The sequence below is a fragment of the Cricetulus griseus genome, chromosome 5 (assembly GCF_003668045.3).
Source record: "Cricetulus griseus strain 17A/GY chromosome 5, alternate assembly CriGri-PICRH-1.0, whole genome shotgun sequence".
In the NCBI taxonomy this organism is placed as follows: domain Eukaryota; kingdom Metazoa; phylum Chordata; class Mammalia; order Rodentia; family Cricetidae; genus Cricetulus; species Cricetulus griseus.
The window spans coordinates 39,881,700-39,905,669 of record NC_048598.1 but is presented as its reverse complement, the minus strand read 5'-3'; the positions used below and the strand labels follow the sequence as shown (position 1 = coordinate 39,905,669).

At 44.0% G+C, this 23,970-nt stretch overlaps 1 protein-coding gene across 1 annotated transcript in view; it reads left to right on the top strand.

The window, feature by feature from the left end:
• Positions 1-23,970, top strand: part of Niban1 (niban apoptosis regulator 1) — a 152,364-nt gene that overhangs the window by 110,946 nt on the left and 17,448 nt on the right. The window contains exons 6-10 of the mRNA XM_027417385.2: positions 8,165-8,280; positions 14,752-14,856; positions 15,136-15,298; positions 20,076-20,263; positions 23,758-23,919. Coding sequence (XP_027273186.1) covers positions 8,165-8,280; positions 14,752-14,856; positions 15,136-15,298; positions 20,076-20,263; positions 23,758-23,919 — 734 coding nt within the window. The remainder of the gene's footprint in view (positions 1-8,164; positions 8,281-14,751; positions 14,857-15,135; positions 15,299-20,075; positions 20,264-23,757; positions 23,920-23,970) is intronic.

The following is a 23,970-nucleotide window of genomic DNA, read 5'->3' as shown; positions in this document are numbered from 1 at the left end:
CTGTGAGATTCTGCATTCCTTCAGTCGAAATTCAGAAATACTCTGCCCTCTTTTTTTTTTCTTAAAAATATTTGCAACATATTTTTGGGCACTCTGCAAGAAAGATAGTATAGAATGATAAGCTCGGAAGAGCAAATCTCAGCATCTTCCGATGACTTTGCTGTAACCCACAAGGCTGAAGCCCAGCCTCCCTTGCTTTGTGGGTGACTGTGTTAGACCTCTCACTCACAGGGATCTCATAGGTGGAAACCCGGGCTTAGGGGCAGACTTCAAGTTTTATACTTTACAACTGTCTTAAGTGGCCAAATCATGTGCATCTGGGGATAAATTTTCATCTGCTTATAGTATGTTCAAAAGTGCACTTATATACAACTGTACATGCTACAAATATAAAAGAAATTAGAGATTAGAATTTCACAAAAAGAATTTACTTACCAGTCTTTTGTTTCGAACTTACAATGTTTGGGGCATGTGTCACATAATTTTGTGGTTGTGTTTTTGGAGCAAGTTCTAAATTCATGTATTTATATTATTTTAGATTCAGATTCTGTAACCTCATAAACTTTGGAAACCTTGGAGTTAAAAAAAAACTTCCTCCATTTTGTCTTTATATCCTCAGGGCCTATGCCAGTTTGTGGTATGTTAGTAGGTAAATGAGATCTAGTATTTGATATATTGGATAGATAGACAGATAGATAGATAGATAGATAGATAGATAGATAGATAGATAGATAGATACATAGATACATAGATACATAGATACATAGATATGTTTCTAAGGAATTAACAATGCATTAAGGTACTCTACTGATTTCCCTCTATGATGTCAATAACCTTAGCTCTTTAACAAGTACCCATCTTTTGTTTTAAGTTTTTTGTTTGTTTGTTTGTTTTTCAAGACAGGGTTTCTCTGTGTAGCTTTGGAGCCTGTCCTGGAACTTGCTCTGTAGACCAGGCTGGCCTCAGACTCATGGAGATCGACTTGCCTCTGCCTCCCAAGTGCTGGGATTAGAGGTGTGTGCCAGCACCACCTAGCCCCATCATTTATTTTTACTGTTTTTGATGGGTCCATTTGCATTACCAGCCAACCTGAACTTCTTTAGTGTGCCAATCAAAATCATGCAAGCCATTGGTAAGTGCCTTGCTAAATTCTAGATGCAGGATGTCTTCAACAGCCTTCCACTCAGCCAATCTGATATGTTTATCTGGAGGAAATGAGGACAGTCTGCCTTCTCTTGTTCTAAAGACCGCCATTTCCTTTCTCTGTTGATAGTCTTTTAGGTTTGATTGACAAGTCAAGAATTCATGTGATGACTGGTCATGACTCATCTATGTGGTTTTCTTCTGTGTGGTTAAAAGTTTTCTCAAAACAATTTTTCTTCACTAGACTTTTTTTTTTCTTTTTTCTTATTTGTTGAGAAGTATTCTGTCTTCTCTAAGGGAGTTCTTAGGTTTTTGTATTCTCACCTAGAGCAACTGACACTGGACTTCTGAAATGTGTACATCTATTCCTGGTATGTTCATCTTCAATGCCTAATGGGTCCATGTCCACTAACTAGCACACATATAATGTGAGTAATACACTTACATTTTAGTCTAATAGTTTTCTAAGGTGTGTTTCAGGGATGTCTGGTAATTTAGCAGTTTGCTTCTCAGTACCGGGGTTAGCCCCTATAATGTAATGATAGATGTTTATTTAGGCTTGTCATACATAAATAGTTTTTAATGTAAAAAAAAAATTGTCACCATTTTATTAGAGTGGACACCAGGCATTTTAATTATAGTGAGGAAATTTATATTTATTTTGCTTTAATTTTAATAATATAAGTTCATGGTCTGTTTAGACTTTGATTGGATCAGTTGTGAAAGGAAGAGTTTAGGGCAGATAAACCTGACAGATAAAGTTCTGAATTATATGATTCTAAACTTTGCAACAAAACACTTCTTGAATATAACTTCAAACATTAAACTACTACTACCACTACACACACACACACACACACACACACACACACACACACACACACACACGAATGAGGGAGGGTGAAATGCATGTAACATTAGCCTTATGTAAATGAGAAGTTTGGGTTACTTCCACATCAGTTTCATGTTATGATAATCAAAAATGTTTCTTTGTGGGATGGGAACTGGGTAAAGGCTCTTTCTGTATCATTTATATATGTGTAAATATAATATTATGCACAGACTATATTTTACACAATAGTGTATGAATCCAAAATTATCCCAAAGCGGTTTTGAAGCATTAAATCACACAGTGTTAGAAAAGCATCTAGAGGGGGCTGGAGAGATGACTCAGAGGTTAAGAGCACTGGCTGCTCTTTCAGAGGTCCTGAGTTCAATTCCCAGCAACCACATGGTGGCTCACAACCATCTGTTATGAGATCTGTTACTCTCTTCTGGTGTGCAGATATACATGGAAGCAGGTTATTGTATACATAATAAATAAATAAAATCTTTAAAAAAAAAAAAAGAAAAGAAAAGCATCTGGAGGTGAGTGGACCTTGCTTGTCCATGATCTAACCCTGAAGCTCAGTCCCTAATCGTCTGTAATGTGGGGATTTTTTGAAACAGTTTCTAATCCACGGTAGTGACTCAATAGACCTTGGTCATCTTCACTGCACACCTTCTCTTCCGTGTTCTAGAAAAAAACACTAGGACAAACATCCTCACTGGAGTTCACCTAGGGGGGGCGCTGTGAACTGGCACTGAGGACAGTTTAGAACTGTCTGTGGTAAGGGAACCACGAGGAGTAATGCTGTTACATAACTTGCCCAAATCGTTAGGCAGATCAGTTAACAGGGCTTGGTATAGCTTATCCATAAAATAGAATAGCAAGGCAGCTTCCAAGCCCAGATCTGGCACAGCAGCCGGAGTCACAGCCTACAGTGACTCCACATGCCTGGGAGCTTTGGGGTTTCGGTTAACTCAGGCACGTTATAAATCTGTACAAGTGGAAAAAAACAAAAATGATGTCTGGCCCCCTGAATAACTGTCCCCAGGAGGCCTAGAAAAGCACAGCTTCCCTTGCAAAATCTTTAATCATCTCTCTCAAATATGAGTTTTCCATGCAGCTGCACGGATGAGGACCTAGGCAGACACCAAGGAGAGCCATGCTTCCTAGACGATTCTTGGCCCTGGGGATACTGAGTGTTGAATGAATGGCTACAATGTGTTTCCCACATGTCTCGGGAAATGCTTATAGTTTCCCAGGATTTGTCTGTGCCCTGGAAAGATACAAAGAAGGCAAGTTGTCACTTAATATGGCTAAGCTTTAAAGGCTGTCCTAAAGTCAGAAGTAGAAGTGCAAGTTAGGAGACGCTTAGGCTGGCAAGCATTTCATATGAAAACATTTATGGATTTTATTGGATTTCAAGAAAGGCATGCATGAGTCACCGGGACACTGTGGCTGCCTGAAAGAAGACATCAGAAAAGGAGCAGGAGCCTAGCCCATGTATTGGGGTAGTCTAGAGCCAAGAGGATGAGGAATAGAGTGGATCACCAAGGGGGAAGGGGGGGAAGGGTCAGATTAAAGAGATCCAAAGGGTGAATTCTTTAGAATGGCTGAAGGAAAAAAATCAGTTCACTCAGTGGATGCCTGGGATTCAGCCCTATCATATGGAAAGGGAGTAATGACAATTAATTTATTCTCTAAGAGGGAAACTGGATTGTATGTGTGTGGTGGTGGGGGTCCATGGAAATGTAATGGCTTCAAAAAAGGGGGAAAATTTAAAATAATTAGAGCAGGCCAAAAGAAGAAAGAAACATTTCATTAAACCGTGAGCTTTGTGTCACTAGAACTATTTGAGAGCTGAAGGTTCCCAGCACTGAACACGAGCTCATGGTCAGTGACCAATAAGATTACTCCTGATTCTCAAAGTCTATGATTTAAGTGTGGATGCCCAGGCCACACAGGACCCGCCAGAGCCGACTCTTGGCTCTGACTCTGACCAGCTGTGTGACCTTCAGTTAAGAACAACCCCCTCTCTGCCCCTGTTTCTTCATCTGGCTTTAACAAATGCCTCAGTTGCTCCCTGCTACATCTGGCTCCTTGTATAACCTTACAGCTCGTGGGAAAAGAAAATTTTGGCCTGCTTGCTACCTGCCATAAGTCTTCCTGCAGAGGGAAAGCTTCATGGAATAGCCCAAATCACTGATGGTGGAAGCCAGGGAACCTAACTCTCAGCTTGCCCATTGGCTGGAGAGAGGGCCGCTGCGCAGCTGCAGTGTGTTCTCTTGAGAACGCCAACAGGAAGCTGATCAAATAACTTGCTAATCTGTTTTCTCTCAAACACCTGTACTGACGTCAGCTCTGTCTCTTGAAACAATCGGAGAGAAACGAAGGTCATTTTACAACTGTGCTGCACAGTTCTGTCTTTGGCAAACTTCATTCTCTATGTGCGTAGCGAGCTGGCAATTGCCTTTTGATTTTGTTTATGATCACCGGAACAGACACTCACAAAGAAACTTACTCTGTGGCAGAATTTTCTCTAAGTTTTTCATAAATCAATTTCTTTTATTAGCTTATAAGTTGAAAATCTAATGATAAGTTGGCAACATGGATCTTTCTCCTATTATAGAAAGGGGGAAGTGGGGACTGGAGAGATGGCACAGCGGTCAAGAGCACTGCCTGCTCTTCTAGAGGACCCAGGTTCAATTCCCAGCACCCACATGGCAGCTCACAACTGTCTGTAACTACAGTTCCAGGAGCCTAATGTGCTTCCATAGACAAAACAAAAACACCAATGCACATTAAAAATAAATAAATAGGGGCAGGAGGGATAGCTCAGCCATTAAAGATAGGCTCACAACCAAAAAAAAAAAAATTAAATAGTTTATAAAAAAGAAAGGGGAAAGTGAAAATTTTCATTTGTCCTAATGATGAGAACTCTCTGTTTTCTGGATTCCATTGTTGATCAGCTGTGGCTTATTTTGTGGCCCATTTCGTCCCTTATCCCTTTGTTCTCTGCCTGAGTCGGGGTGTATTATTCTCACACCATTGCACGCTTGCTTTCTGACATTCTTTCTTTGACTTTTGTCTAAAGCTAATATCATTGTCTCCAAATCCTATTTCCTCCCATCCTCCCTCCCAAGATCTTTAGCAATATACTTTCCAGTATGCATGCCAGTGTGTTTTGCTGTAGACATTGAAGGCATGAACAGGTTATAAAATATCTTCCCCCAGTTACTGAGGTCAGCTGGAGAAGAAGTAGGAGAAGTCTGGTTGCTTGCAAGGCGCTGAGGAATCTTAACCTCCATTCCTTGGCTGGCAGATCTGGCCATACTTACCCGTTCCAAATACAGAGTCACATTTTCTCCCCGTCTCTTTGTTTCCTTAGATTGGAAATGAAAACAGCTGTTAAAAATAAGAGCTCGTGAGTCATCTTGAGTCCCCACATGATAATTACAGTTTCCATCTCACTCCGTCCAGTCCTTCCCAGCGTGTTGAGCACATCCCACTGTGGGGAGAGCACCGCCGCTGGCATTGGCGATTTTATAGGATGACCTTAATTTTCATTTTTTAATCCTCTGAGGTTAAACACTAAATGAGTTGCCAAGCCAAGAAAAATAACAAGAAAGAAGATACTTCAATTTGAAAACTTGATTTGTGGGGCAGGCCATTTTTGCAATTTTCCCTTTGGAGCAGAACTCTGTGTTGATGTCAGAGATGTTGGTTCCTCGTCTGTGATTTTGAAGATGTCCCTCCTAGGCTTCGTGATACTCTGACTATGAAGTCTCTTTGACCCTTATAGATACTGTGCCCTGAGCTGTGCTTCTTCTTTTAAGTGTCTGATGCTTTATAATCTAGTAAACCAACTTCAAAGAAGGTAATCTACATTGTCAGCTGCCACCTGCCAGGGCAGACTTAGGTTATGTCCAGTCCCTGTAACCATTTATGACTAAGTGATTCTGTGTGTCTAGAGCTATGTCACCCTTCTGCAGTGAACCAGCTGCCTTCATTCTAATAGCACCAATACTTGCAGATTACAGATTATACATAACGATAATTTCTAGCAAGAGAGCCGTGTGCCGTTTTGTAGTGGAAGCTTGCCCTTTACCTCCCTTTATTTCCTCCTTCTAGAAGTGGATTTCTTTATGATTTGATTAGGTGTGTGCATGTGCGCACGCGAGTGTGTGTGTGTGTGTGTGTGTGTGTGTGTGTGTGTGTGTGTGTGTGTGTGTGTGTTGCACATGAAATGTATCAAATTTAGGGCCAATGCATGCTAAGTGAACTCTCTACCACTGAGCCGAACTCCCAGTAGTATCTGGTTAGACTATTTTTAAATATTAATTACATTTATTGATTAATGGATCAATCACTTGATTGATTGTGTGGATGTATCTATGCCGTGACATAGGTCAGAGGACAACTTGTAGGAGTTGGTTCTTTCCTTCTACTGTATATGTCTCAGGGATTGAACTCAGGTCATCAAGCTTGGCGGCTGTCTTAGTTAGGTTTCTATTGCTATGGAGAGATACCATGACCTCGGCTACTTTTATAAAGGAAAAACATCTAATTGTGGCAGGACATGGCAGCTAGGTGTAAGGCGGCATGTAGGCAGCCCGTAGGTAGACATGGTGCTGGCAAGGGAGCTCAGAGTTCTTACATCTTGACTCTCAGGCAAGAGGAAGTGGTTCTGAGTCACTGGGCATGGTTTGAGGATATCTGAGACCTCAAAACCTGCCTCCACAGTGACACACTTCTATCAAGGCCATACCTACTCCAACAAGGCCACACGTCCTAATAGTGCCACTCCCTTTGGAAACCATTTTCTTTCAAACTACTGCAGTGGCAAACACCTTTACCCTCTGAGTCATCTTGCTCGTCCAAAATTATTTTTAAAGTTCATTTCCCACATCAAAATCTCTACAATTCTGTTAGCGTTTCCTCTTCCAAGAGCTTGTTTTAGCTGGTGTGGTGACACATGCCTGTAATTCTAGCACTCAGGAGACTGGGACAAGATTGTAAGTTCCAAGTATGCCTGGGCCACAGAGTTAGTCACTCCACAAACCCTAAGCAAAAAAAACAAAAACAAAAACAAAACAAAACAAGAACCAGCCATAAGCTAGTTTTATGTGTTGAGAAGGAAGACACATATGTGACTTACGGAATTCTGGACAGGTTATTCAGTCCTAGCCCCCATCTCCATACCTTAAATCCCACCACTGAACAGTCCTTCCTTTCTGGTGAGATATTATTTCTCAGATATGACACCATTAAAATGCAATATTTTAGCCAGATAGTGGTAGCACATGCCTTTAATTAATCCTAGCACTCAGGAGGCAGAGGTAGGTGGATCTCTGTGAGTTTGAGGCCAGTCAGGGCTGCACAGAGAAATCCTGTGTAGAAGAAGAGGAGGAGGAGGAGGAGGAGGAGGAGGAGGAGGAGGAGGAAGAGAAGGAGGAAGAGGAGAAGAAGGAAGAACAATTTTTGGAGGGACAAGCTCATCAAGTTAGGACGTGCAATGTAATGATTAGAAGCAAACTTGAAGTCAGATGCTACCCCAGTTCTACCTGGATCCTCCGCTCACTCTCTGTATGACACCAGGCAGTTAATCGGCTTTCTGCTCCTTGTCAGCCTCATCTGTCAAATGAGGTGATAACAATGCTTTCCTATGGGATTTTTATCAGTTCTCAATGAAATAGGTGATGTGCTTAAACAAACAGTATCCTGCTATGTGTCATCAATTATCATTTGCATTTGCATAAATTAGCAAACTATGTAGACAAGCCTTTGATGGAAAGGGCTGATGTCAGCTCACAGAGAAATTGGACTTTAACTTGGGTTCAGGTGCACCACTAATGGATTGCTCCTATGAGAGGTTCATTAATGGTGGCGTGCAATCACTCAGTGCCTGGGGAAAGCATTTGAGGCAGGCAAGAAAGAGCGAGAGAGGTAGGGGGAAGATGGTGATGGTCCTGACCATTTTTCCCAGTGAGTGATGGATGGAGTTATCAGAGTGGATAGAGAGTGAGCAGTGTGATATGCACCTCTAGATGGACCCTAGTGGACCACTTGCTTAGCTTTCTGGGTTCCCATAAAGTTTCAGGCCTTGTAATAGAAAATGTTACTTCCTTGAAGAACCAAGAAAAATACTACAAAACAGCATTTCTCTTTATTAAGTGCCCCCTTTCTTTCTTTTAGATTACATGAAGCAGACGACATTTGAAGCCCAAGCCTTTTTAGAAGCTGTGCAGTTCTTCCGGCAGGAGAAGGGTCACTATGGCTCATGGGAGATGATGACTGGGGATGAAGTCCAGGTAATATGGGGCTCAGAGCTATGGGTCCTCTCTCTATCTGGGTAGTAGGAGGTCAGGGCCATTTAACGAATGATCCGCAGGAAGTTGCACAAATAGAAGTTGTGGTTGGTTCCCAAGCCATTTCCCTCAGTTGTCACTAAGCCATTGAGTACCTAATAGGAAGACCAGCAGACCTGGCATTCAGCAGGCAGCCCACAACACTTCTGTTAGGTCACTAAATATGCAAAGCCATCGTTTGCTCACAATGATGGATGTGTTCTTGGTTATTTTGGAGTATGAGCTGAAGGCTTCCCCTATCTCTGTGTTGAGTACGTATATACGCATCCATGTATTGTTGATGTTGGGTGCTGCAGTAGAGAGAGATGGTCACCAAGATGCTAAGCCTCCATTTTCTGAAGGAGCAGAGGGATTCAGACTTTTTGGAAAGGACTGACACCCAGCTAGCTCACTCCAATTCCTTTATTCAAACATATACAAGGTTAACAGGGGCTGGGAAAGGTTCCAACTACCAAAATCATCTTGCTGTTGCTGCCAGAGAGCAGACAAAACCCACACAAATCCCAGTCCCTTTTGATCATGGCAGCCATAATCAAAAGTAAGAACTCTGGGTCTGCCAGGAGTGTCTGAGGACCAAGGTCGGTGCAGCTGTGAGCTCTCACACAGCACCAAGTGTGGACTCTCCAGAGAGGCAACATTTCTTCAAGGTTTAAACAGTCCCAAAATGATTTCTCCGCCTCTGCTGATTAACCCAAACATAGCAAGGGCTTTGCTGAAACATTTCACTCAAGGCCAGACACAGAGTCTTTACACATCACTACATCAACACACATATTTGTATATTCCCAACCTGAGAACACTTCAGGATTTTCAACAATCCTTAGTCTCTGTTGTTTTGCAGAAGTGCATCTATTTAAAACTTTGAGAAGATGAAAGATGTACAATACTTTATGCCCCAAAGAAAACCCAAAGTGTAAGAAATGGAAGCATTGGGCTGGAGAGATGGCTCAGAGGTTAAGAGCACTGACTGCTCTTCCAGAGGTCCCGAGTTCAATTCCCAGCAACCACATGGTGGCTCACAACCATCTGTTATGAGATGGTGCCCTCTTCTGGTGTGCACATATACATGGAAGCAGAATGTGGTATACATAATAAATAAATAAATAAATAAATAAATAAAATCTTTAAAAAAGAAAAGAAATGGAAGCATTTGATACCGACTAGCCAAGCCAATAGACAATGCATTTAATAGTTAGCAGATAGTTAGCAGAGAGACCTGTGTTAAAATGCCCTTGTATGGTATTTTATAATGTTCATATCCTAAGTCTATTTGTCCTGATAGTCTTATGGAGTTGGAAGGGAAGTTAGAGTGAGGGAACTGGGAGGGGCAGAACAGCTAAGTGACCTGTGCAGTCTTAGCAGACAGTAACTTTGCGAGTGCCCACTCTCTATCAGACACTGTGCTGGGTGCTTATGGTTCAGAGGTCACATGAGAGAATGGTTCCTGCCTGTGCAGATGATGCTCTCAGGGTTATATATGAGTGGACAGATGACAGAGGAAGGCTGTCTTCTGCCTCTGACCAGGAGCCTAACACTAGCCATGGCGATAGGCTGGTATTTATCGTCTCCTGGAGTTGGGCTTCATATCTTCTTTCACTCACAGTATTAACCATATGTCAGTTCACATTCCTTTACACTGAAAACAAATATTTAGTAGATCTTTGGGATTGGGCATTTCAGTTATTTGTGTTTTTTGTTCTTTTCCTCTAGGCTAGCATGTGCTAAGTGCTAAAGTTCAAGAGAGCTGAATGACCCTTTTTATGTAGTTCTCTTCCTAGTAACGACTCACACAAGTATGGCAGGTCTTCGTGGTGATGGTTATTTTAGGCAAAGGTCCAGGCAGAGCAGTGTCTCAGAATAACATGCCTGGCAGGCTGTTAAGGTGAAAATATTTGTATGCTGGTAAAAGCATCAACACATTTTCTACTTGTCAATATGAGCTATGAGCACTATCAAATGAAATCATAAGAGAAAATCTGCAAAAATGTCAAGTAGCTGCAGGTAGCAGGTGTATTTATTATTTGCTTTTAAATTAGCCAGGTAGGTGAGACTGGCTCTGGCTTCCCACAGAGCTGCCTGGTTGTGTGACTTTCCACATTGAAGGTCTTGCCCATTCCTTCTAGACTGGTCTTCATTCAAATGATCTTGAATGTGATCCTCTCAATAGATACACTTAACCTACAGTCCTTCAGTTACACAGGGGCCAGGGGCCAGGGGCCAAGGAGCCAGTCAGATGCGGGGCCTGCCTTCAGAATGGGCAGCATCCTTACTGAGACTCACCCTCCTCACAGCTTTCAGTCTGAAAGGAAGCACGGTGGTGTGGCCCTCAGTGAGTGGTTTGTGTTTTGTTGTTACTGTTTCGGGGGACACAGCCTCAGCATGTAGCTCAGGCTGACCTCAAACTCTTGCCCTTCTCCCCTCAGCTCCCTTAGTCATGTATTGGAGGCATGCACCACCATCCCCTGTTCATTTTGATTAATCTGATGACGCATTAGGGTTCTTATATGTATGATGAAATTTTAGTCTCCACTTCCAGCAGCTAAAATTCCCGACCATCTTCCCTCCTTTTTAAAATACAAAATCATGAAAATTAGATCTTTGGGTTCCTTATGGTAAAACAGTGTACTCTGCTTGATGGGGAGGTCAGAGAACCTTTATTATTGTATCCATCAAATTAGCTACTTTTCCTTCAACAAGCCCCACAGGCTTATGGAGAGGTGGCCAGGTCAGTGACCCTGAGTGGGCAGAGAGGGACAAAGTGGTGTCAGGATGGAGCTGGCGTGAGAGGATGAGGATAGTGTGGGCTGAGATGTGGTTGGGCTTCGGCACTACAGACTCTGCCAGCTGCGGGGCTATTCCCAACCTTACCCGCTTACCACCCTTGCAGCCTCTCTTTCCCCTCTTTCTTTTTTTCCCCAGACATATTTTCTTTTTAAGTCACTAAGTTGTAAAATAGAAGCAAATTTCTTGGAACATTGTGTGGGAAAGACCAGAAAACTGCAAGCCCGCCCAAATGGAATGCTGGTTGTCTTTGGCCTTCGTGTAGAACATTTGTGTCTTCTCAGATCCGTTCACACTCATGCTCAAAATTAATCCAGTCTCTGCAGAAGGACAAATTAGGATACTTGTGATTCTTGAGCTTAAAGCTTTTCAGCCATGATGGCATTTCTTATTAAGCTTGCTTTAGTCTCTTTAGTCCCTCTTAGCTCTGTCTCCTCATACCATACTTGATAGATAACTCTTGGGCGTAGGTTCCAAACAAGAATTTACTCAGGATATGGCCTGTGGACCATGAGTTACCTGTTGAATTGAATTGCTGAACCTGCTGATTTCCATGATGTTTGCATATGTTTCTTATAATTTCCTCAAAAAAAAATTGGCAATTTCATCTCTTAATGATGAAGTCACAGAATGGTTAAGAAAGGCAAACACAAGTCCATCACTGACTGTGGACCTGTGAAAGTCAGTCTTATCTTCATCACTTGAGGCAGCTCCACACTGCCACAGATGGGAGCCCTTCAGGCTGCACTGAGCCTAGCAGCTCCTTTTCCAGGAGCCCAGGGGCCCAGGAGAGCAGCCTGCTAGTCGCTCAGCCCAGCTAGTGTGTTCCACCCTGCCATAATGGAGCCCTGTTGGAAGGCCAAGTCTAGTGAGCTTCTGAGAGTGTCCACTGGCTTGTGGCTGACCATTGGGCTCAGAGAGAACTTCCTCAATTCCCAATGTAATCTGAATTTTTATGAGAAGGAAGAGGTCAGTTGTTTTGGATAAACATTATTTCAACTTCACAGACCAGCTGTCTCGAGTGGTTGTGAGCTTTGCTGCCTGCTGCCTTTGTCAGCAGTGCCCTCACCTTTTAGCAGACCTCCATCTGTAGGCTGCTGCTGCAATTGAGCTGTTAAGTGAGTCTGAGCAGCAGAGACACCCCAAGTCAGGACTGGGGGCAGAGAAGGAGGAGTGGGGACGTTATGAGTGGACATGCAGAGTACTGCTCAGACCCAAGGGAACAAGTGCATTGATCAGCGCATTTTAGGATGGATTTGGGGACATTCCTTCAAAGCACTCTGCAAACTTTTGATGTCCCTTTAATTCTGCTTATCCACAAATGTCAATTTTTTCCATAGTATTTGGTGATAACTTACCTGTCTGTTGCTTTTGTAGCAGGGTCCAGATTTCTTAATGATACTTTTCATAAGCAGTCATGGTATAACTGAAAGTGTGTAGCAACTTTTTAGCTCCCTCTTCCAGTGGATAACTGCAGCGGAAAGCCGCTGTTAAAACAGTCTTGTCTTCACTCCGCCAACAGGGAATGTTTACAGTAAAGGTCCACACTTCACACTTAGCATGTTGTTGAGCACATTTTTACCAGCCAACCTTGGCTTTCAGGAAATGACAGGGAAATGGCAGAATTAGCCATCTGATGACCTATAGCCAAGAAAAGGACACTCTCTCTCTCTCTCTCTCTCTCTCTCTCTCTCTCTCTCTCTCTCTCTCTCTAAGACAGGGTTTCTCTATGTAGCATTAGAGCCTGTCCTGGCACTCACTCTTTAGACCAGGCTGGCCTCCAATTCACAGAGATCCACCTGCCTCTGCCTTCCGAGTGCTGGGACTAATATTTGTGCGCCGCCAACGCCCAGTGCCACTTGCTCTCTTAAAGGACTCTGTCTTCGAGGCATTGCTGCAAAGTTGACATACCAGTAGCCAGTTTGTGGGGTCAGGTTTTAACAGATCTCTGGGTTTAGTGATATTAAATACAAAAAGCAGAGTGGGGGAAGAGAGCATAAGAAAGAATTTCAGCTTTTTTATGCCATAGACATTAGCCCAGATAGCTGTGTGTTCCTGGAAGGAAATCCCTTTCCCCTGGGGAACCAAGAGACAGTCCTTCCAAACTATAAAGCAAAAATATTTATCCCATAGCAGTCTAACCTAGGAGACCTTTATTAATGATATATGCCCCTCCCCTTTAAAACACAATGAAACAATGAGATGTTCTGTTACTTAACAACATGAGTTAAAAGCAAGTAAAACTATTCTGCTTGTTTTGTTTTAGGACAGGATCTCACTAAGTAGCCCATACTGACCCAGGGTTGTTTTATCCTCCTGCCTCAACCTCTTAAGTATTGGGATTAGAGGCAAGTGCAACCACATCCAGTAAAACGTCCTTTAAAAATAATATTTTAATGTAGGCAGTGCCCAGGTATACACACAGTGCCTTCAGCTTTCTGTGCCTGGTCTGTGTTGACATCCATGCCCTGCTGGTGAGTCCCATTTTTATCAGCATCAGCATCTTCCTTGTCCCTTTGGTACATTCTCTTCCTTCTTTACAGAGTCCTCTTAGGGTGAGGTATCTTTGGAGGGAGGTTGGCCAACCACCCCGAAGAGCTTCTCAAGTTTTGTTCATTACCTTGGCTTTATCTCCCATAACACCCCCTCCACCCCTTTTCTTGGGCATGCAAGCAGTGATAGAGGATACAAGTACTGGACTGGGCAGTGTGGTGGGGAGCCTGGAGTGGTCTGGCAATTGTTGTCACCTCTTCTTTACCCTGCCCCTTCCTTCTTTTTGTAAACACAGGAGAATGGAAAGCATGTTTGGGAAGAGTGGGAGTAAGAAGAATTAGACATGAGGAGGCTTGAGAAAAAATGATAGTCCTAGGAAGAGACAGACCAGGCTCAAGCAGTCATGGTCAAACTTGATTATCCTGCTTAAGGATGCCCTATCTGCCATTAAAAGCTCCCCTCTCAACTCTTAAAAACTGTGACAGGGATGCTGAAGTGTAGCTCTTCATAGTTGATGGCTTCTAGCAGGGGTGGAAGTGGGGAAGGACTCAGTTTTCTTTAAGGGGCTGCCCACTGGGAGTTTGACCATGCTCCAGTGAGTAAGTTTATGGGCAACGCAAATTGGACTTGGTATTTTTTTTTCTTTTACTTGCTTTGCTTTTTTCCTTTTCTTTGTGGGGTGTCACAAGGGGAGGGTGGACTTGGGGAGTAAATGTGATCAGGGTGCAAAGGGTGCATCATGTGCAACTACCAAATTATCCATAAAAATATTACGTTGGAAAAAGAAAGAAAGCTCCTCTCTCGTTCTAAATGCACCAGGTCCTTTTAGCGTGAGCATAAAGAGTTTGAATTTGAGAGAAATGTTCTTCCCATTGTGATAACAGTAATAGAGGCACGTCTGTTCCCTGTGAATGTTGAAGAGAGTTCGCCTCTGAGATTGTGAACCAGGATTCCTTGTGTTTATCATATGCACAGCCATACTACTGATCCTGAGTAGCATCAGTACTCCTCATCTCTTACTCCTCATCCCCCACCTCTGTTACCTCTGAGCCTGTGTAGCCCAGGACAGGGACGCTGTCGTGAGACCTCTAGCTGGCTTTGGTCCACTGATGGCCTGTGGGATCCTCCTTTACCCTGCAGGTCCTGAGTAAGCTGGTGATGGAGGAGCTCCTGCCCACTCTTCAGACCGACCTGCTTCCTAAGATGAAGGGGAGGAAGAATGACAGGAAGAGGGCCTGGTTTGGTGTAAGTGACAATGTTGCTTTGCAATTGCACTGCCAAAATGAACGTCCCCATCTCTACTTTTTAGGGCATTTGGTGTTGTCTTAAAATAATTCCTTGCTAGTTAGAAAAATGTCTACCTTGAGCCTGCTCAGTCTCACTGACGTAAGAACTAACCCAAACAGTCGAACTTGAAGTTTGAACGTGCACTCAGTTTTGTTTATGGGAGAGTCTGTGATGGTCCTGCTTCCCCTGCTTCTCTAGCTCCTTTAGTCACGGATCATGTGCTGTTCCATGTTACAGCTCCTGGAGGAAGCCTACAATCTGGTTCAGCACCAAGTGTCGGAAGGATTAAGTGCCTTGAAGGAGGAGTGCAGAGCTCTGACAAAGGGCCTGGAAGGGACCATCCGCTCAGACATGGATCAGATCGTGAACTCAAAGAACTTCCTAACTGGGAAGATCAGAGGTGGGTGGAGAAGCCCCTGCTGCTCCTAATAAAAAAGCTAGCCCCTTGGAGAGCCACACATAGAATGTGTTGACCCTCTGTACGCAGGGCTCTCACCAACCACAGATGGAAAATGCCCAGGGAAAAGTGTCTGCAATTGTTATTCCCTAAACCAGAGTGTGACATCTACATTGAATTCAGCATTACAAGTAAACTGAAGGTGACTTAAAGCATTTGAGATATACGGTTGATTGTGCAAGGTTCTGTTAAAAGACTGTATCATTTGATAGCAGGAATTTTAGTGTCCCAGGATTTTGGCTTCCTCTGAAGTGAGGGTGAGGGGACCCTAGAACTAATTGCCCTCAGATAGTATACCTGGCTTCAGAGAAGGATTAAGCCTAGGGAATTGAAGGGAGAAATAGCAGCTGTAGTAGGAGCACGCTGTAGTATGACTAGGGATCCTCATCTTACCCTGGATGCTTTGCAGACTCAAGGCGGAGGGAATCTTGCTTCCTGCCTTGTGATGGTGCCTGTGTATTGTGGAAAAGAACATGTTTTTTTCTTTAACAGAAAAGCCTCCAATTTTTGCTCAGGGTCAGTCAATCTGTATTTGTAGCCCCAAGTCAGTGTACATATTAGCCAGTCAGGTGTTCTTGAGGAGGACACTTGGCTTCTGTTTGTCTTCGTCTCCTAATCTGAAATTGGAAGGGCTGACAAGAGCGTGGCGTACAAACTGTGGTCCTCAAGCTGGGCCTGCTCCCACCTGCTTTCATAGATGATGACGTACTGAACACAGCCATGATCATTCACCAGTTCCCAGTCTAGGTGCTTCGTGCTGCCACCTCAGAACTGAGTTGTTGGAACCTTAAGTGGGACCTTAAGGACTGCAGAGCCACAGGTATCCATTGTCTGGCCCTTGGCAGGAAATGGCTGGCCCATCCCCACACAGAAGACTTCGGTGGCCTTGGAGGGGTCTATAGGATACTTTCTGTAGTTCTATATTTTGAACCCAATGCACAGAGCACACCTAATGTCTCTGCAGAGGTGACCGTTTCTCAGCTGTGTTTCTGGATATCAGTGCTCAGATGATCACACCCACACTGAACGTTTGCTAAGTGTCTTCTGAGCTAGCGGTGGAGCCTGAGACACTGTGCTCCTGAGGTTGCCTGTCTAACAGGGGGTTGTCTGCCTGGCAGATTATCGCCTGCAATTCATACTTCTTACTACATACTACAGTCCAACCTGCTTCCGAGCTCTTAGGATGGTTCCTTCTGAGAGGAGGTTAGAGGAGGTTTAATTGTGCAAGTGTGTGGTGTTTGTGGGCGTGTTTCTGCATTGCCTCCAAAGCCAGGTACAGATTAGGGTCAGTGTGATTTCTGTTTGATATTGTGCAGCCTCACAGCCCATATAGGATGAGTGTATGTTGCAATTCTATGTATACCTAAAACTGCCAACATTCTGTTCTCCCAGACCCATCCGGGCTTAACTACCCAGGCTAGAATCTGACCAGTCTCTACCTAATTTTCTGTAGCTCCCAGAGTAGTTGTTGTTCCCTAAAATAACTCTTGCAAGGAAGTAATGGGCAATCCTTTTTTAAAACAAAGTATTGGGCAGGTACAGCGGACTCACTGGTGATCTTTATCACCTAGGAGGCCATGGTCAGGAGGCTGGTGAGTTCCAGGCTGGAAAAGAAAGTGGGACATTGCAAAGAAAGAAAGTGGAAGGAGGGGAGGGAGGAAGAAAGGCAGAGGGAAAGGAAAACATAACAGACACATTTTAACTGGGTCACTGCTTCTCTACCTGTAAAACAAGGAAGCTAGCTACATTGATGAAGGGTGTTGGATTTGGGGAAACCTTCAGGAGCATTAAGTAGTTGTCTTGGTCCGGGTTCTATTGCTGTGAAGAGGCACCATGACCACAGCAACTCTTATAAAAGAAATCATTTAGTTGGGGCTCACTTACAGTTTCAGAGGTTTCATCTGTTATCCTCACAGCAAGGAGCATGGCAGCACACATGGGGCTAGGGAAATAGCTGAGAGGCCTGCATCCAGATCCACAGGCTGCAGAGAGACAGAGAGACACTGGGCCTCAAAAGCCCACTCCTAGTGACACACTTCCTCCAACAAGGCCACACCTGCCCTAACAAGGCCACACCTCCTGATCCTTCTCAAGTAGTGCCACGCCCTGAAGACTAAACATTAAAAATATGCGCCTATGGGAACCATTCTTATTCAAATCGCCACAATAGTCATCTCTCCATTTCTACCCATATGGCACTTGGGAGTAAAGCCATTAATCTTCCGTTCTGCTCCACAATTATCTGTTCAATAAGAACTTATTCTTCTCATGCTGAGTTTAAGGACCAAGAGGTTCCGGTCAATACACTTTTACACATGGAAGATGTGAAGCATTTTGTAGATGCTGAGACAGAAAGAAAATGTGATAAATGCTCCAGAGAAGCCAGGACAAATAGGACCATTTCAGAAAGCTGGGGGCCTCTTAGGGAAAGCACTGCTTTTGTATTAGGTGATTAGAAAGTGTGAGAAAGCCTTCAGTCCTGTGCTCCAGCGTCACAACCGTTCATCTCTATTTAACAGTTAAGAAAATTGAGACCATGGTTAAGGAAAATTCCTGACTCCCCAAGGCTAGTGTACAGCAGGCTCTGACTCCAGCCCCACCAGTCTTCTAGGCTTCTCAACAGCTGCTAAACATCAGGGAGGCTCTTGAATTAGTGTCACACCAGCATAGTCACCACAACCCTGTCCCTGTATACTTGGAAGCGGGCACAGTGTGTGTATATGTGGGATTCAAGTTTTACTCAGCCTGTAAGGAAACACCTGCAGGCCACAGTTCACGGAGTTTAGGTGTGTGGGAGTGGGTGGGTGGGGCAGTCATTAGGTTATCCCAAGTATGTGACATATGAACTGGACCCTGAAGGGAGGAAGGAGGGCCTGGGTGAAAGCACACTGGATGAAGGGATGGGGTCAGGGCTGGAACACTCTGCAGTCAGTAGCAGGCAGGGAAAGCTGAGGAGAAGAACATGGGCCCATCTCTACCCACCTGGAGAATGGCATCCCCAGCATTGCCAGATTATTGCGTCATATTGTCAATGCTCAGGGTTATCCTCAAACTCCAGTTTGATGCTTTTCAAACAGCTCCTCTCACCAAGTTAATTAACGGACAGTTTATATTTCTTGGCAAGCACTTTTGCAATTTGGTCTCAAACAAGTCCTTTTTTTTAAGGTTTTATAAAACTCAAGATTGTTTCGTATTTGAATCTATCATCAAAAGGGCCTTTTATGTATTCTTTGACTATTTCATACATGCAATATACAATATATCGTGACTATATCCACTCTCAACTCCCATCCCTCCCATATCTCACTCACCCTCCACATTCCCACCCACCTCCATCTTCATTCTCTCTCTCTCCTTGGTAAACCACCTAGTCCAGTTAGTGCTGCCCGCTAGAATGTCTGATCTTACGCAAGTCATTTTTTCAAACACCGTTCATTCCTTTGTGTGTGTGTGTGTGTGTGTGCATGCGTGCACGAGCAAGTGGAAATGGGTGTGCACATTTCACATGTGTGGAGGTCAAAGAACACCTTCCAGGAGTCAGTCCTCTTTGGGGATCACCTCAGGTCCTCAGGCTTGGCAGGAAGTGCCTTCACCCACTGAACCATCTTGCTGGTCCCTGTACAGCTCATGAGCAGGTAACTAACTGTAGCTCAGCAAGTTCATGATAGCAACAGCCGTGCCATGTCCAGAATAACTTAACACAGTTCTGAATTACAATCCTTCATTTGCACATCAGTCTTGACCTGGGTAAAGTCATGTAATGTGGTCAGCTTCCCCTTTTTTCCATATGTAAAGTGACGGGCCTGGCCATCCAAAGCAGCTGCTTCTTCCTGTTTTGGTTATAATGTGACAGAGCTATGGGACCCACTGACCTTCATCGGGTTGGTCTTCCCAGTCCATGTAGTGTGCTCCTTCTCTGCCACATCACTGCTTCTGAACCTAGGTGGCCAGGAGAATGCCCTCTGCACCAAAATATGCAGATTCCCTACCCTGCTTAGCTTCGTGGAGCCAAGATCAAAAACAGTGTCTGTCTCTAGAGGGTGATGGGGAGGTTATTTTCCTCCCTCCTATGATTTCTCTCTCTCTCTCTCTCTCTCTCTCTCTCTCTCTCTCTCTCTCTCTCTCTCTCTCTGTGTGTGTGTGTGTGTGTGTGTGTGTGTGTGTGTGTGTGTGTGTGTGTGTGTGTGGTCACTAAGCCTGGCATCCTCATCAGAATTTTTTTTTTTTTTTTGCTTGGTCTTAATTAAGTTAATGGTACAGATGGAAAGCAAGTGGTAAACTGAATGGAACTCAGTGCCGTTTGCCTGAGATTTTATTTGAGTTTTTAAAAGGTCTCTTCATTGGTAGAAGGTGGGTGGTGTTAGTACTGAGTTAGTACTTAGAGAAATGAATTAAAGCTGATAAAGTCTATTTTAGATGGCAAAGTATTCATCTGTGACAATGACCATGGGGAGTGAATTTGTTTGGCCACTGCACATTTGTGGAGATCAGCGAACTGAATTCTCCCCAGGGCTTCATGAAGCTTGGGGAAGGAGATGTCCTGGAGACGCCCTAGGTCTCAAAGCATGGCTTTCCAGCCTGGTGAATGCTGACAAAGGACCCACTATGCTAGTTGGCTCTGGCCCTCTGAACTTACCCATGGGGCCGGTTAGCAGTGATGCGGCCTCTGAATCTAATTCTGCCCTAAGCTGTGCTTCCCTTTGACCTTTGCCCTCCTCAGCAATGGTGGCTCAGCCAGCAGAGAAAAGCTGTGGGGAGATCGTGCAGCCGTTCCTGGCATCCATCCTGGAGGAGCTGATGGGGCCGGTGAGCTCCGGCTTCAGCGAAGTGCGTGCGCTTTTCGAGAAAGAAGTAGATGAACTCAGCCAGAGCTTCCGTGCTGCCCAGGACAGTGTCCAGCTGACGGAGGTAGGGAGCAAGCGGAGGAGCCCAGTTCCCAGTAGCTGCGGGGCTGCCTTCCCATGGCACCATTCTCTCACTCCTCTTTTCCCCGCTTGACCCTCCCCAGTTTCTCCTCCCCCCTTTCCTTTCTTTTCTCCTATCCCCCATCTCCTGCTCTCCCCTCCTCTCCCTTTTCAGTCCCATCTAACCTCTCCTTCTCTCTCCTCTTTCCTTTTCCCCTCCACCCATTTATCTGATATTTCTATCTGTCCAGCTAACTCATTCATCCATCCATTCATAACTAAATCCACCTAATTGTCTTTATTGATGGTTTTTAAGTTGCAAAAATAACGTTTCTACAAGTGAAACAACCAATTCAAATATATAACGCTGTGTCCACAAAGAGGCAAAATTAGTAACCAGAACCGATGCCAACTGCTCCTAGTCCCTCTGCCTCCATTCCCAAGCCCTTGAATCGACTGATATAGCCAGGTGTGTGTTTACCTGCATGCGTTATTTGTTCATATGTAAGCCTATCTCCAAATTTTAAATAACAGTTGCTGCTTTGTTTCCACAGCTATAGATTCCTGATAGAACCCATTCTTGTCACGAAGCAGTGACACCTCAATCTATTGAATCAGAAAGGGGGGGGGGGTGATCTGCTCTAATAGGAACTCCAGCGGAGATTCGCTGACACAGACCCTGGCAGCTTGCTTTGTACTTACCACATCATTAAGGGCAGGACTTGTTAGGGCCATTGTTTCTCCCCCCCCCCCATATCAGTTAAAAGGGCCTTTCCTTTTAATTGGTACATTGTAATTATACACACTTATGAGCTACAGTGTGACAATGTTACCCAGATCTTTGAAGGCAGCAGCCTGGCTCCAGTAGTCCCAACAGGCTATGCTCAGCTACCTGTCACAACATGCCAACAGAAGAGATGAGTAATGGTGACAGGCAGAGGAAAGTGGTCTATTTCATGTGTCCACCTTGGGAGAGGAGCAGATAAAGGAGTTCAGAGAACCCCAGTCTGTCTCCTAAGTGCTGATGTGAGCTTTCGGCTTAAATAGAGAGGGAACTGGGAGGGGCTCTGATCAGCTCTCCTGGGCTCCTGGACCACTGCTCCAGCTCTAGCTCTTCAGTTTCCAGGTAGTCCTTATCATCCTAACACTTCCAGGATCCATCTGGTCCCTCCAGGATGGTCTCTTCTGCTCCGGGTGTGTAGCCGTGCCTGCAAGGGTTACTGCCTCATCTCTATGTGGATGTATCCTGGGAGGCTCTGGTCCTCCTAAGATCCAAAGTGACTATAGATTTAGGACAACAGCTTATCTCTGTGCCTTCTTCAGCCAATTAAAGGAGACAGACATCCTAAGTGAAGGTAGAGATGCCAGCATTTTACTTATCCCGCTTTAGTTACCTGTGGACCTACCTGAGGAGTCAACTCATTTTTTTTTTTTTTTTATTTTTTTTTTTAGCAAAAGCAGCTTCTGTATGCCTGTTTCAGCAGTTTATGTGTGCAGATGGTGTGGAATGAGCCAATAAGTAATTACCACTTCTATTCCCTTAAACATTTTTCATTTCTGTGTGCTGGCAGCTCTTCGAGCTCATTATAGAATACATGATAGATTGTTGTAAGCCGCAGTCACCTCCTGTGCTGTGCTTTTCTCATTTCCTTATGCAGGTACCCACATGTGTGATTGTACAAAACCAAGATCATTTCATAAATGCCGCGACGTTTCTTATTACAGCCATTTGTGTGCATGTGTGTGCATGCACATGCCTGTATAGGGTAGGGATGGGGGGGGCTGTGTGTGTGGGGGTGGGTATGGGTATGTGTGTGCAGGTACTTGTGTATGTGTGTATGCATATGAGAGTGTGTATGCACACGTGTGTTTGTGTATGTGTTTTAACCTGTCTTTATTCCCCTTCATTCTCTAGCACCATTCTCTTCTCCACAAAAAAAAAAAAGAAAAAGAAAAAAAAAATCCAACTCAGTTTGTGGGTATTCTGTGCTTTCCGCCTCTTAGAAGACATAGAAAACACACACATTTCAGAGCTGTTGTCTTACATTGTTTGGTTTTAGAAAAATACAGTTATTTTATATACCAAGCTGCTTATCACATTTCTTCTTCAAAATGATTTCATGAAACTGTTTCCAAGGTAACTGATCTAGTTCTGAATTGCTTCTTGTAATGACAGCATAATATTTCATGTTTAGAAATGCTATGATTTACTCAGCCATCCCATTATTGCTGACACCATGAACAAAGCTATAATAAATAACTTTGCACAGATATCCTACAAATTGTAGATACATCTGCATGTATATACATACACATTCCTTACACGGATGCTTTTATTTCAGTGGAATAGATTCCTAGGTTGAAAGACATATTTTCATGTTAATAGATGTTTCCCTTAAATTTCAAAAGAATAAAATTTTACATTGTACTGATTTGTTTGTGGCAGGGAGCCTTCTCCCCATGTTACCATCTGTGAGGGGTGTTATCACTTACTTAAACTCTCAACAATTTGATAGTAGTAAAGTAGGCACCCATTTTTCCTCTCTTGTCTACTCAATTAATTTTTAAAGTAAAATATTCCTGCTGAGTGGTGGCTCAGCAGTTAAGCACACTTGCTGCTCTTCCATAGGACCCAAATTTAGTTCCCAGCACCCATTGTCAGGTGGCTCACAACCACCTGTAAACTCTAACTACAGGGGATCTGATGCCCTCTCCTGGCCTTTTTGGTACCTACACTCACATGCACATACACAAATACACATATACTCAAAAATAAAATAGATCTTTAAAAAAGAAAGTGATACATTTATAGTTGTAGTACAAAAGCTAATGCAACACTGACTGGGCTTCCCCTTCTAATCTTTAATTCCCCTTCAGTAGGCCTCTCTATTGTTCACTTCTTAAAGTGAATACTTTTTCCCTTTAAAGCACAATGGGATGGGCCCTTGGAAAATTCCTGTCAGATAGTCTCCTATGTTATTCACACTCAACTGCCTTCTCCTGAGAGCTTTCATTATCAGAAGTGCCCCCCCCCCCGTCTTCACCCATTCTCCTCTTTATCTTAAGCTTCCAGTGTTCAAGTTTAAAACCATTTTAAGCTAAGCTTAGAAAATGGAACAATTTTCCACCCCTTAAAGCATCTTATGCAGGCTTGTGGGCCCAGCAACAGTTCTCGCTGCTGAAGAGCCAGCCTGGCTGGTTCTTGAGTTCAGGAAGTGGGGAACTGGAGGCTACTGAGGACTTAAAGAGACTGGAGCCCCAGCTTGGGTGTGCCTCTGAGTCTTCCTAATGCCTGGGTGGTTCTTCTGTTTCTTTCCTAGCAGTAGAGCTGCCCCAGGGACCCACAGAAAGAAAGAAGACAATTGATGTCTCGGATAGAATGGTGCAAGTAGTAATTAATACTCATAATATACACTTGATCGTTTCAAATACAGGTCTTGGTATTATGTACTATCCTAAATCTAAGGGCATTTGCTTTGCTCCTTCACCAAAATGCAGCACCTGGACCAGCTGACGAAGCTTCCTCTGGATTCTGTGAAGATGGAACCCTGTTATACTAAAGTCACATTGCTTCCGGAGCGCCTGCTGGATCTCCAGAGTCGCTTCAGATTCCCTCACGTGGATCTGGTGGTCCAGAGGACTCAGAACTACATGCAAGAGGTAGAAACAGAAGGGTATTGGGGTGGGGGGGAGGCAAGAACGAAAAGAAGG